Here is a 13,951-nt window from a genome sequence, read left to right on the forward strand (position 1 = left end):
AGTCCTAACAAGGGCGTGTTAAAAGAGCAGCTATAGTTGTGTAACCAGAAACCATAGTAGAAACTAGTGAAAATAAATGGCTAGGAACAAAGATCTTGCCAGGGGAGGGGAGGGGAGGGGGTAGATTTCTAAATTCCCAAAGCTGGAGCTGCCTTTTGCTGCTGTCATTCCTATCTTAAGCTGTGTCTGTTGATAACTTGAACAGATCTCTCAAAACTTTCAATCTTTGCAAGGGAAATTTGAGAATCTGGAAGCAGACATGACTCCCATTAAAGAAAGCTCAGAAAGCCTTCTGGCTCAGACAAATTATCTGAATAAATCAGTGGAAGAGGGAGAGGAGGGGGAAATCCTAAGTGAAAGAACAGCTGTGGATCTGGCTCCTCCCAAGGGGAAGAGGCTGAAGACAGTAAACACCCCCCTCCTCTCCACTTGATGTCATTGAAAGTGCTGAAGTACTATAGAAGGCAGAATTCATTTATAGCGAAAAATATCCAGACTCCCTGCTTTCCTGTGGACCTGAATGTAATTGATGTCTTGTATACTGACAATACCCCCCGGGTCTCATTTGTTTAGACACCTTATGAAGACTCTTTCATTACTGAGAGGTACCTACCTACAGGATCTTTCCTGATCTGTCTGCTGGGTTTGAAACACTGTTGTTAACAAGCCTCAGGTGTCAGAGACAAAAGTCTGTGCAGTAAAAATGCAAGGAAAACCCAGACACTGTCTTGATCACTCAGACAACAGAGAAATGAATTATTCTCCTATGGATGGTGTTCTTGATAGAGTAATCCAAACTCCGTCAAACACACTTTCACATGAAACAAGCTGCTATCTCAGGGTTACCCTGAGATTACCACTCCCTGATTACAGAAACAAGAAATTCCCAAGTATTTCAGTCTCTTTGGTCCTCACTGGTCTACAGACATGTAAACTCTCCCACCCTGAGATAACAGTTCTTCTTTTGTTTACATCATGATCTATTAGCACAGGATGAAAGAGAGATGAGTCAGGAGCTTCTGATCTTGCCTTCTTCCAATTCACTTCAACCCAAGTAACCCTAGGAATATGTAAGCAAATCAGAAGTTAGCATTGAGTTCTTTTTCCAAGGTAAATTATCTTGTAAGCAGACACTTAATTTGATACTCTTGGAATTCTGAGTTGAAACTGCTTTTAATAACACTTATTTATTTTATTAGTAAAACTTTTTGCAATACTGCCTTTTACTCCAAAGAGAGCCAAAGTTGTTTACAATCAATAAAAATAACAATATAACAATTGGAACCGCATGTTAAGGGTCTCTCCAATAGCAGAACATATAATTTGCGGGAAGGCAAAGATTCCCTGGGTAAAAATACTTAGAAAATGAAGTGCCTGCAGCAAGACATGAGTCATTACTGATGGTAGAAAGCTGATGGTGTTCCCACTGCAAGGAGTACCAAAGACTGTTTGGGTCTTATCAGGTGTGGCAGTGACCAAGCCCAGAAACTTGCTTTAAATATCTGGCAAATTGTGGCAGTAGAATTTTAAAATGTCCAAATCATTTAGTTTGTACTGCTCAATAGGCCTAAGAATTTAGAACTGTATGTCTAAAAGATCCATGCTGCAATCCTAGGCACACTTCCTTTGGAGTGAGCCTTATTAATCCCAAAGGGGCCTTACAACCAAATAAACACGGACAGAACTGTGCTGTTAGACTTGCATTCAGAATTGTAATAAAAATTATTGGGGGGGGGGGGGTGAGGGGAGGAAGTCACTGAATGGAGGAGGGATACATTTCTGTGCTATAATTTTTATTGGCATTTTGGATAATGGCTTCACTTTAAAGATGCAATCGGCTATTTCCGATGTGTATGACCTTGTATCCCGGAAGAGAATTTAAAACCTTCAACACATACAGTACCAAGGCACATAGTATTGTTCCCTGTTATAAGTGATGAGCCTTCTATTAATCAGAAAATGTGTCTTAAGTTACAGAACCTCCAATTTTACAAATGGTAAGATGTATAGGTCGTATCAAACAAACCACACAATCCTAACAGTCTACTCAGAAGTAAGTTATATTATATTCAGTGGGGCTTACTCCAAGGTAAACTGGGTTAGGATTTCAGCCTTAGTCATACTCTGATCAGACCTACAGAGATCAATAGTTTATGCTCTGAGTAAGGAACAACTGTATGGATTTAACACATGCTTTGGTACAGAATTAAAAGGGTGGGGAATGTGTCAAAAATACTGCTCATTTGCAAGGTTGCATTCAAAAATATTTCAACAAGTGCCTTCTCCAAAAAAAAGTGTAATAACAGCACAATCTGAGCAGGTTTACTCAAAATACAGTGTATTCTTCAGAGTTGAAGAATACTTACTCCCAAACAAGTGTGCCTAGCTCAGGTGCCTGAGGACAAGAAACCCAACAGCCATCAATCGCTTAACACAGACAAAAACATATAAAGAGCTTAATGTTATGACAACGTTTGAAGATTCCTCTTTCACCAAATAAACTTTTTATTTTCGTATTATATATCAATAAAACCTTTTTAAATCCCCTTTGCTTTTAAATCCCAACGATTACACATTCCTGTGATACTGTAAACCCCCCCCCCCAGGTTAAAAAAAAGGCAACCAACAACCCTGTGACTGACTGAAGGAGCGAACTCTTAACACGTAACAGCAGCAGCTTATATGGCATGCAAGCCACGTTACCGCTTGCAACACACAACCCAAGTAAGGCAGGTAGGTAACAATATACTGCACAGATGCAAGAGAGGACGCCGTTGCAACAAGCCCCGTATGAGAGCAGCTTTCTCGTGAGCACGGAAAGCAGGAGGGACAAACAAACAAAAAACAGCAGCCATGCAAGGCAACCTTGATTAAGCACTTGTCCGCCAGGCGTTTGCAACTATATTTATCCGATCACTTCCCCGCGGAGGCGGCCTGATCCGTGCCCTTTACTCCACCCTACCCCGCCACCCCCACCTTTGACTCCAGGTTTGCATTTGTCGATCGCGGGGAAGGAGGCGGGAATGCCAAAGGCCGGGTCTCCCCAGCCTGGCTTGCCCTGCAGTCCTGCTGAGCCCCCTTCCCGCTAATTGGTCCCAGATGGTTTTGCCTCTTTCCAAAGCAACAGGAACTTTGGCCACTCGAGGGGGGTGGAGGGAAACAGAGGGAGAGAGAAGGAGGGGTGGTGCGTGCTGTTGAAAGCTGCGGGTAGGAACCGAGAGGAGACGCAAAAAAAAAAAAAAGGGAAGGGAAGGGGGGGGGAGGTTGCCACGGCGAGTTGGCCGCGCCCAGTCCAGGGCTTGGCTCGCGCGCTTTGCAGGACGCTCAGCCCAGACCAGACGGCGTGTGTGGGAGAGCGAGCGGGGCCGAAACTGCGAGGCATCCATTGCAACCAACCTGGGAAGCTCCTTCCCTTCCCCCCGCGCGAGCCTGGCTGGCTGCTCCGAGGGAAAGGCGGCCTGAGGGGAGAAATGCGGGAGGCGGGGACTGTTGCCCGCCTGCTTCCAATGAGCTCATCCTGCCTGGCTGGCGCTGCTGGAAGAGTCCCGCTCGGGACACACACCGAGAGACCCTGAAGCGCCTCGGAGGCGCTGGACTCCCGGAGAAACGGTAAGCGCACCGGGGGAGAAGATAGGTGGTGGTGGTGGTTCCCCCCTCCCTCCCTCCGCCGCATCCTCACACGCGCCTGCCCTGGGTTTTGCAGAGGGTCCCCCCCCCCTTTGGTCTTTTAGGACGCTGCAAGAGGAAACAAAAGTGCGAGACGGAAGTTTCTGCCTTGGGAATATGCATGGGCATGTTCGGCGCAGGAGCTTCGGCTCCCTGCTGCACGAGCTGCTTCTCCCTCGGCGTGAGGGTCTCGCGGGTGGGGGGCACTAGGTAGGCGCCCCCCCGCGTTGGTGCTGGAGGAGGTGGGGGAAAGGCTGCCCCCGAGCCACGTCGAAGGCATTCGTGGGCACCGAGAGCTGGCATAGGCGGCGGGGGAAAGGGCCTGCGAAGGGGCAAAAGGGAGAGCCTGCCTGCCTGCCACTCGGGAGCAAGGAAGAGCAGCCCGGGGTCGTGCCTTGGTGGGATGACAGGGCACGCACCGGGTATCGTGTGAAACTGGCGGTAACTCTGAGGGGGAATTGGGAATGTCAAGGAGGCCTAAGGTAAGGCTGGTGCAATGGAGGAGGGTGTTGTAAGGGGCGGCCAGAGAGCCCTAAAAAGTGTCGCTGGGTCTGGGAATGTGTTTGTTCGAAAAGTAAAGGAAGGGGTATGCAATGTTGGAAGATGGGTCACCTCACACGTGGTGATGATGTTCAGGAATGGGCGACGGTTCTCTATAGGAAAACGGGATACAGTCGGGAGTGACAGACGCGTGTGTGGCCTCTCCCTATATACCTGTGGAAAAATAGACTTGTGTGTAAATCGCACATGATGTGTGTACATGTGTATTCCTGGACACAGGAGTGATGTCTTGTTATAGTGAAAAACCAGTTTGTATATCGTTGCATAGAGAGGTGGTCTTAATTCAGTGCTAGAATTTGCAAAGATTGTCTGAACCATGTGCAGTGTCTTTCCTTTCACCAGTAAGCATGCAGTCTCAAGATTGCAATGGTGTCTTAAAATCTGTGAGAGAAGCTTCAGAGCCAAACATTGGTGGCTGCAGGGGTGCCAGCTTGAATAAAATGTGGGGGGGAGGTAAGCCCCCACCCTACATAATTGAAACAAAATCGAAAATTCTTTCTAGTAGCACCTTAGAGACCAACTGAGTTTGTTCCTGGTATGAGCTTTCGTGTGCATGCACACTTCTTCAGATACCAAAAAAAGATATGCACACGAAAAAAGATATGCACACGAAAAAAGATATGCACACGAAAAAAGATATGCACACGAAAGCTCATACCAGGAACAAACTCAGTTGGTCTTTAAGGTGCTACTAGAAAGAATTTTCGATTTTGTTTTGACTATGGCAGACCAACACGGCTACCCACCTGTACCTACATAATTGATCACATAACAAGGTGCACACACACCATTTGAATGGCAATGTGCATCAATGGGGGGGCTGGATAGATAAGGGGTTCTCTTTCCTCGGAAAAAAATATACATTTGGAGGAACACAAGCTTGCTGTAGTTGGGGAACTAATACTAGAATGCCCAAAGAAGGGAAGTATTAAGTGATTGTACTGCTTAGGAATGGAAATAGTTGAAATTTTTGTATGGGAAAAAAATTATTTCGGGGAGCTGCCACATTTAAAAAAGAATGTCCCAGATAACTTTTGCATGAAAGAAACTTGATGCAGAAATGAGGGCTTGGTGGGCGTGGAAATGTGAGAGACAGAAACTTCATTTTGCGACACACGAACCATTTAACATTTGTTTCATCAAGTGCATGTCATCTGTAATTGAAAGAGAGAGGTAAAAACAGGGTGTAAGAGTCAGATGACATGTTTCTGCCTTGGTTGATTTGTTTCTTAACAATTGGAAGGATTGGGTGTGACAGAACTTCCCAGAAAAGGGTAGGTAGACTTTTTGGGACATTTTGTGAAAAGGTGCAGGCTGTTAAAGTTAGTCACTCTCACAGGCTAAGAACTGGCTGGTGGGTTCTCCTTTGTTCCAGGTCTGATCTAGAATACAATCTTTGCTCTTCTATGGTGGTGAATAGCCCATTTGCTTTGAATAATTTGAATGTGCAGTTCTTCTGCTGTAGATACCCCTAGCATTGTTCACCTTGCTTAGTCTTTCTCTGTATTTGTGGCACACAGTTGGCTTGAATAAGATCATTCTGAGGCATCTTCCAGACCCTACATGAGTCTTCTTTGCCTAGTGCTTCATCCCTTATTTGTATGGTGTATAAAGATCTCAAGTACCATTGGATAAAAGAAGAACATTACTTTATGTGCTGACTTGATTTGTACTTTTCGTAACTAATTTTGATCTTTTTTTTTTTAATGGAACATTGCTTCCTGTTTTCTCTGTCTTGCCAGAGGGAAAGGGAGAGGCAGCCTTATCTTGCAGAGGATTTATTTCCCAGCCATTCTTGCTTTTTGTTGCACAAACACAAAACTAGTGTTGTTAAGTTCTGCTGTGTACATATTCACGATGGAGCATCACAGTAGTGGCAACCACTTTGACACATAGTAAGAACCACATTTGAAAACTTTTCACAGCCAAACATGCTTGTGTACCATTAGTAGCCAGTGAGCAGCATGTAATAGGTTATGGTTGTACCTCGTGTTGCGTTCACTGCAGGTTGCGAATGGCGTGGGTTATGAACGCGGCAACCCCAGAAGTGTTCACTTCCGGGTTTCGCCGCACGTGCAGAAGTGCTCTGCGCGGTCTGCACATGTGCAGAAGCATTCTGCGCAGGTCGCTCATGCGCAGAAGCGTGATATCTCCGCTTGGGTTGCGGACTTTTCGGGGTGCGAATGGCATCCCGGAACGGATCATGTGCGCAACCCGAGGTCCCACTGTATAATCATCCTTTGCATTTGTATTTGCACAAGTTGAACCTTTAAAGCATTTCACATCTATTACCTGAGTAATCCTTAAATGAGCTCTTGAAGGATAGGTTAGTACAGTGGTACCTCGGGTTAAGAACTTAATTCGTTCTGGAGGTCCGTTCTTAACCTGAAACTGTTCCTAACCTGAAGCACTACTTTAGCTAATGGGACCTCCCGCTGCCGCTGTGCCGGCAGAACACAATTTCTTTTCTTATCCTGAAGCAAAGTTCTTAACCTGGGTTAGCGGAGTCTGTAACTTGAAGCGTATGTAACCCGAGGTACCACTGTACTGCCTCCAGTCTTCAGATGAGGGTCTGAGTTGAGTGTGTAAGGCTACCTCATGAATTCATTAGTGAGAGCTTAACAAGAGACTTCGCAGTTTGCAGCACAGTCAAAATGGGTTTGCAAACTTTTTTTGTGGGAACAAACAGGGGAATGAGTGCTAAACATCTGGAATTCTAGGAGAATAAAGTTGAAGTGTCTTTCATTTTCATGTATAATATCAAATAAAACCCAAAAATTGCCAGGTAAGAAAATTCCAGCAGAACGGAATAATAGTCTGTCTGAATGTAGCCTATGACTAGCTTTCAGTTCAACAGTTGCTACTGGTGCCATGTTGTTGTTCAGTCGTTCAGTTGTGTCCGACTCTTTGTGACCCCATGGACCAGAGCACGCCAGGCATGCCTATCCTTCACTGCCTCCCACAGTTTGGCCAAACTCATGTTAGTAGCTTTGAGAACACTGTCCAACCATCTCATCCTCTGTCGTCCCCTCTGTGCCATACCAACTGTAGTATTAACCTTTGTAAGGGAATGTTTCCCTTCCTAATGCTGAGTATCACCAGTGATACTAATGGTGCTATCATAATAGGGCTGTTTCATGTGTACCGGTAACTATGGCTCCATTAATTGACTTGTCTATGTATGCATGCCAATTAAGAGGCAAATAGCCACCAGGGGTGTTTCCTAATATTAATTTGTATATGAAGTAAATGCATCTAAAACTATGAAGTTAATGAAGGTTAGAAGAAGGGAACTGCAATTTACTTACAGATTTCTCAAGTTTTGAGGCTATTTGAGGGGAATTAGTTTTGGTCTTCAACCTGCTGCATCCAAATCTGTTGATACCCAAAGGTTGATCCTAAAACCTAAGATAGTAGCCAGGACGGCAGACAACGTATTCCTTACCACCATAAACTTGCTAATATTAGGCCGAATACATATCCCCAAAAAACCTTGTTGATAAATTAAATTTAAACTTCTTTTAGACAACAGTGCAATATCTGTACAAACTATCTTATGGATCCAACTGTCGTGGATCACTAAACAACACATAATTTGTTTTTGTTTTTTTAAAGATTTTATTATTTTCCATATGCATATATAAAAAACAAAACATACACAAATACAATGAAAATACAAAATACAATAAACAATAAACAAATCAAACAGAAACACAATAAACATAAGAAAAACATATACAAACCTGTCTAAACACTTGTCTTTATCTCATTCTTATTCTATCTTCTAAGCATAGAGGACTTCCCCCACACCCTCCACTGCATTGTTAATCCAAATATACTTTAGGTAGCTATATATCTACTTTCATAACTATTAACCATCTTATTTGTCCTTAGATTCCTTTACTAAAAACATAGTTCTTAATCTATTCTCAAAATCTTCAGACATTCTTATTTGTATCTTATACTGTAAAATTCTTACCAAAACTTTAACTTAAATTTATCTAGCTAAAGCCTGTTCAACAGCTAGTTCTGCTCAGATGTTCAATTTTACACCATTAACTAAGTAGTCCTTAAATTTCTTCCAATCCTTCGACACCTTCTCCTCCCTCTGGTCTCGGATTCTCGCGGTCAGTTCAGCAAGCTCCATAAAGTCCATTAACTTCATCTGCCATTCTTCCACCGTTGGGATCTCTTCACCCTTCCAATTTCTTGCCAATAAAATTCTAGCTGCTGTTGTGGCATACATAAAAAATACTCTATCTTGACTGGGTATCTGTTCGTTGGTCATGCTCAAAAGGAAAGCCTCTGGTTTCTTACTAAAGGTAATTTTCATTACCTTTTTAAGTTCATTGTAAATCTTATCCCAGAAGGCTTTAACCCTTGGGCATGTCCACCACATATGATAAAAGGTACCTTCCACCGATTTACATTTCCAGCACGTATTAGTCATTGACGGGTTCATCTTAGCAATCTTAACTGGTGTTAAATACCATCTATAAAGCATTTTCATAATGTTTTCTCTTAAATTATTACAGGCTGTAAATTTGATACCTTCCTTCCACAGTCTTTCCCAGTCCTCCAACATGATGTTGTGTCCCACATCCTTTGCCCAATCTATCATTGTTGATTTAACCATTTCATCTTTCGTATGCCACTCTAGCAACAAATTATACATTTTGGAAAGGTTTTTTGAATTCGATTCAATTAGCTCTGTTTCCAGTTTTGATTTTTCAACTTGAAAACCAATCTTCTTGTCTGCTTTAAAAATCTCATGAATTTGATGATATTGCAGCCAGTCGGTGACCTCGCTTTTTACCTGATCATAACCTTTCAATTTAAACGCTTCACCTTCCTGCTGCAATATATCTGCATATCTTAACCATCTTGCAGACATATTAGGTCTCTTATAGGCCTTGGCCTCCACCGGTGAAATCCATCTAGGGGTCTTTCTCTCTAACAAGTCTTTATATCTCAACCAAACCTGATACAAGGCTTTTCTAACAATATGATTTTTAAAAGTCTTGTGGACCTTAGCCTTGTCATACCAAAGATAAGCATGCCAACCGAACATGTTATCAAAGCCTTCCAAATCCAACACATCAGTATTTTCCAGTTTAAACCAATCTTTCAACCAGCAAAAGGCCGCCGCTTCAAAATAAATCTTTAAGTCCGGCAAAGCAAAGCCTCCTCTCTCTTTAGAGTCCGTTAAGATCTTAAATTTAATTCTAGGCTTTTTTCCCTGCCATATAAATTTTGATAGGTCCTTTTGCCATGTCTTAAAACAGTCCAACTTATCTAAAATTGGAATGGCTTGAAATAAAAACAGCATCCTTGGTAAGACATTCATCTTCACAGCAGCTATTCTGCCCATTAGTGAGAGTTTCAATCTTGTCCATATCTCTAAGTCTTTTTTTATCTCAGTCCACAGCTTCTCATAATTGTCCTTGTACAGGTTCAGGTTTTTTGCAGTGAGGTTGATCCCTAGATATTTTACTTTCTTAGCAAAGTTGAGGCCAGTAGATTCTTGTAGCTCATATATTTGTTCTGTTTTCATGTTTTTAGTCAGCACTTTGGTCTTCTGTTTGTTGAGTTTGAAGCCGGCTACCTGCCCAACACTAAACAACACATAATTTGGTGCATAAACCATTCTTCTGTGACACTGATGCAAATTTTCAAATAGCCTTGAAGCTTGAGAAATACCCCTGACTAATTCAGTGGCCTTTGCTGCTGTCTTCCCATTTCTTCATGCCATGTGACAGCTGGCAAAGCAGCATTTCAGTAATATATTTGGGAGAAGAAAACTTTGCTGCTTGGCAAAAAGTATTTCTGTTTTACCAATAGGATAGTTGAAATTTCTTTCTAATAGTAGGGTTCTTTTGATTGCTAGGAGCAAAGGAACTTGCAGTTGCTATGAAGGTACTCATTATAGTACTCCTAAAATGCTTTACTCAACAAGTCCATTTGAAAATCTTGGGAGCAGATTTGACAGTGAACGTCAATTGTTTGCACAGTTTTCTGTCAGCCAGATGTTTTCTTTGCATTTTTTTAAACAACAAAACCCTAGCATAATATCTAACTTGTAAAGGAAATAAATATGGTATCTTACATCCTTCAGAACTTCCTCTGAAGAATTGATTGTGATTTAAAAAAAAACAACAACATTATTTATTCTTTCCATGCACATAACTATGCCGAGTCTTTCCTAATTGCGGAGATTTGAGTATCAGTGGTGGGGAACTGGGTGTCATGATTTTTATTTAAATCTATTATCGGAGAGCAAATGGCCAATTGTGAAAATTGCTGTTGGTATGTAGGGCAAGTCTATAACTTTGGCAGTGCCTATGGAGCTTTACTTTGCTTGATGTTATAAAGTGCCAGTTGTTCTGCTTTCTTGGTTTAGCTAACCACTGGAATGTCCAAATGATGATAAATTAGGTCCACTGCAGAGCCAAAGCATACTTGGTTCTTTTCCAAACTTGCTAACTTCCCATAACTGCCTTTAGGAAAGAGGCATTTTGTGTCTTTAACTGGAGTCTTGTACAGTCGATGCCATGGCAACTCCGAATTGGAGGGCATCACTTTAAAGTCAGCTGAGGAATCTGAACTCTTGATTTTTTATTTTTTTTTTAAGATGGAGTTTAATATAGTGTAAATCTCTCTTTCTGGGTTATATAGGATAAGCCATTTACTAGTCAATAGAGCATGACTTTTTATTTTATTTTTTAAAAAACTACGTTTTAAACACTGTTTCACAGGCAATCTAGAAAGGAAAGGACTAAAAAAGACGGTCTGTTCTATTAGACCAGGGGTCAGCAAACTTTTTTCAGCAGGGGGCCGGTCCGCTGTCCCTCAGACCTTGTGGGGGGCTGGACTATATTTTGAAAAAAAACTACGAATTCCTGTGCCTCACAAATAACCCAGAGATGCATTTTAAATAAAAGCACACATTCTACTGTAAAAACAGGCTGATTCCCGGACCTTTCGCGGGCCGCATTTAGAAGGCAATTGGGTTGCATCCGGAGTTTGGGGACCCCTGCATTAGACTTTTATAGGTGATGGTATCATTGCAGCTGTGACCAAATGGGAAAACAAACCTTTTATACTGTATATGGCTAGTAGTTGTTGTAAAGGTGGGAGAACTTGTATGTTCTAAGGAGCATGGGCCAGGGATAGTGTGTATGGTGCGTATTCTGCACAAATATGTACTTTCTGTAGGATTGCCCTGTCATTGCTGGGACTAGAGGCAAGTGTCTGCCCTTGTTTCTAGTGTCTCTTGGTGCAGCATTTTACCTTTCATAGAAGTTAGTGACATACACTTACATATTATCACACATATATTAATAGAGAACTCATCATACAAAGGCCAATCCTTATGTAACCAAAAACAGCATGATCCATATGCAAATGGGAGGCATTAGCAGGTTTGGCGGAAGCTTAAGGTTTGCAGAAGCACAAAGTATCCTTAGGAAAAAAGACCCAAACAGTCCAGTGAGGACTGAGCATGATTCGTAGCCACAAAATGCTAACTAAATGCCTGTTGGTTACACACTGCAACCTTTTATTTCAGGTCCCTCTTGTTGTTTCTTAATTAATTAGTATGCTGTTTTGCTGCGTCAATGTGCCCAAAGTGGCTCGCAGCAGAAGGAACAACAGTGCAATAATTTGTTATTGATTGGACCTTTTTATGGATTCTGTAATTTTTATTGCTTTAGTTCATTGATCCCCGCTGTGGGATTAAAATAGTCAACGAAGAGCAGGTTATAAATACTCAGAAATAAAAAGAAAAACAACTGCGTATCAAAGAATCATTCCTATCCCCGTCTTATACGCTATAAAGTAAAGTTAGCCTCCCAATCCTGAACATGCTAATACTTTATGCTGCATGAACAGTGGAGGGGGTTCATGCCTGCCAAGGTATTTAGCAGCCTGGTGGGACACAGACTTCTCCCCTCTCCGCCACTCTGGCATTGTCCTGCCCAGAAATGAGGTAAGTTGTTGGCTGCAGAGATCAACTCCCAAGACTGGCTTTAAAGGCATTGGTTGCAGCGTCGTACAGAAAGCTGATGTTTGTAGGCATCAGGCTAAGGAAGCATCATCATATGCCACACAGTGTAGTATCGCAAGGCAGAGATGTAGTTAGTGGCTTTCGCATATTATGACTGCCTAGTGGGAAGCCTTTCTAACGGTGATCTATGTGGGAAGCGTAGCATGCAAAACGAAAAGTTTATAGTTTTCGTGGTCGTGAATATATTAAGCCTATTTGGTCCTTGTTTATTTTATACCCAGGCCTTGGTTCCTAAAATAAGGAAGTTCACAAAAGTAGTAAAGTTCCTATCCCATTCTCTGTCACCCCCTGAAAGTCCTCTCCAGCGGGTCTCAGGACTTCCCCTGGAACGGGACTGTTGAACTGCCTGAAATCAGGTCTATGTCTTCTCTCTTCCGTGCCCTTCGATAGAACCTTCAGAGAGGCATTTCAAGGGGCTCAAGTGGGGGACGGGGGCACAGGAAATTTTCCTTCTGTGAACTTATTTAACTTACTTTAGAATCTATACCTATACTGTATGTCTGTGAATTCTGAGAAAGGTTCCTTTGTACTTGGGCTCACACTATGTGCTAAAATCCAGTTGTTATGGAGTGTTGCCCATGGTGCTTATTTATTTGGAGTTAACCATTACTGATTATCATAGAAGACCTACAGGCAACTCCCCATTTCTTGCAGGGGTTGCATTCCAGGTCAGAGTGCATGTTGGCAGAACACGGATAAGCCTACTCCATTCTACCCTCTTCTGTGTCCAAATGACCTGTGTGTTAGCAGTTGTGCATCAATTGGACGCGCCTAAAATGGTTGCCACCCGTACTGTGTTCCTGCAGATGATAGGCAGATTTAATACAGGCTTTGAATATAAAAATCCTCTTGGTGAAAAATCCTTTTGGTGTTTCGCCAGGTGCTGAACAAGCGGCTCATTGCTGAATAATGTGACTTGTTTCGTAATTTTAAAAATGATATTTAGATAACAACATAACTTACTGTTAATGTTCTATTCTAAATGGATGTACCGGTATGTGATTTGTAAGGCAGAAATAGTTAATAGATTAACACCGCATCACGGTCCTCTGTGCGCCAGTAGTGGTTTAGTCATGATGGCCACATGACTTGGAAATCTGTCTGTGGACAAACAGTGGCTCCCTTGGCCTGAAAAGCAAGATGAGCGCAGCACCCCATAGTCGCCTTTGACTGGACTTAACTGTCCAGGGGTCCTTTACCTTTACATGCCTGTACATGTCTACTCAGAAGTAAATCTAATTGAGTTCTAAGGTGCTTATTCCCAGGTAAGTGGGGATTGTGTTGTAGCTATCTTGAGTTTCTTTGAAGAAATAGGATAGAAAGGTTATAAATGAATAAATAAATAAATAACCAAAGGCTCCAATCCTAAACACACTAGGTAGTTACAGTAGTTTCGTTGATGTAATACTTCCAAGTAAATATGCATTTGTGCTGCAAATACCTAAAGCTTTAGTTGGTTGATGAGGGCAGCCAACTAGAGATGGCTTTCCCTTGTTTCAATGAATGAGAGTTCATTTATTAAATTCTATATTTAATACATTTCAGACTTCCTTAAATATATCTGAAATACCTATACTGTATTGCGGTTTTGATATGAACAACTGCATGTAAATTTCAAAGCAGGTGATTCATTTGATTAAAGCTTGTTAACTGGTTGGC

The 13,951-nt window shown here is 42.2% G+C and overlaps 1 protein-coding gene across 5 annotated transcripts in view; it reads left to right on the top strand.

Moving 5' to 3' along the window:
- Positions 1 to 2,667: 2,667 nt before the first annotated feature.
- Positions 2,668 to 13,951, top strand: part of TANC1 (tetratricopeptide repeat, ankyrin repeat and coiled-coil containing 1) — a 122,525-nt gene continuing 111,241 nt past the window's right edge. For 2 of the 5 annotated variants that reach the window (XM_033165437.1, XM_033165464.1), the window contains exon 1: positions 2,668 to 2,733. In XM_033165437.1, the coding sequence (XP_033021328.1) occupies positions 2,683 to 2,733 (51 nt within the window). In that variant the 5' untranslated portion in view covers positions 2,668 to 2,682. Of the gene's footprint in view, positions 2,734 to 3,243; positions 3,613 to 13,951 lie in introns of those variants that run through there. The other 3 variants (XM_033165445.1, XM_033165473.1, XM_033165454.1) reach the window with 2 other exon arrangements.

Source organism: Lacerta agilis, chromosome 1 (genome assembly GCF_009819535.1).
Source record: "Lacerta agilis isolate rLacAgi1 chromosome 1, rLacAgi1.pri, whole genome shotgun sequence".
In the NCBI taxonomy this organism is placed as follows: domain Eukaryota; kingdom Metazoa; phylum Chordata; class Lepidosauria; order Squamata; family Lacertidae; genus Lacerta; species Lacerta agilis.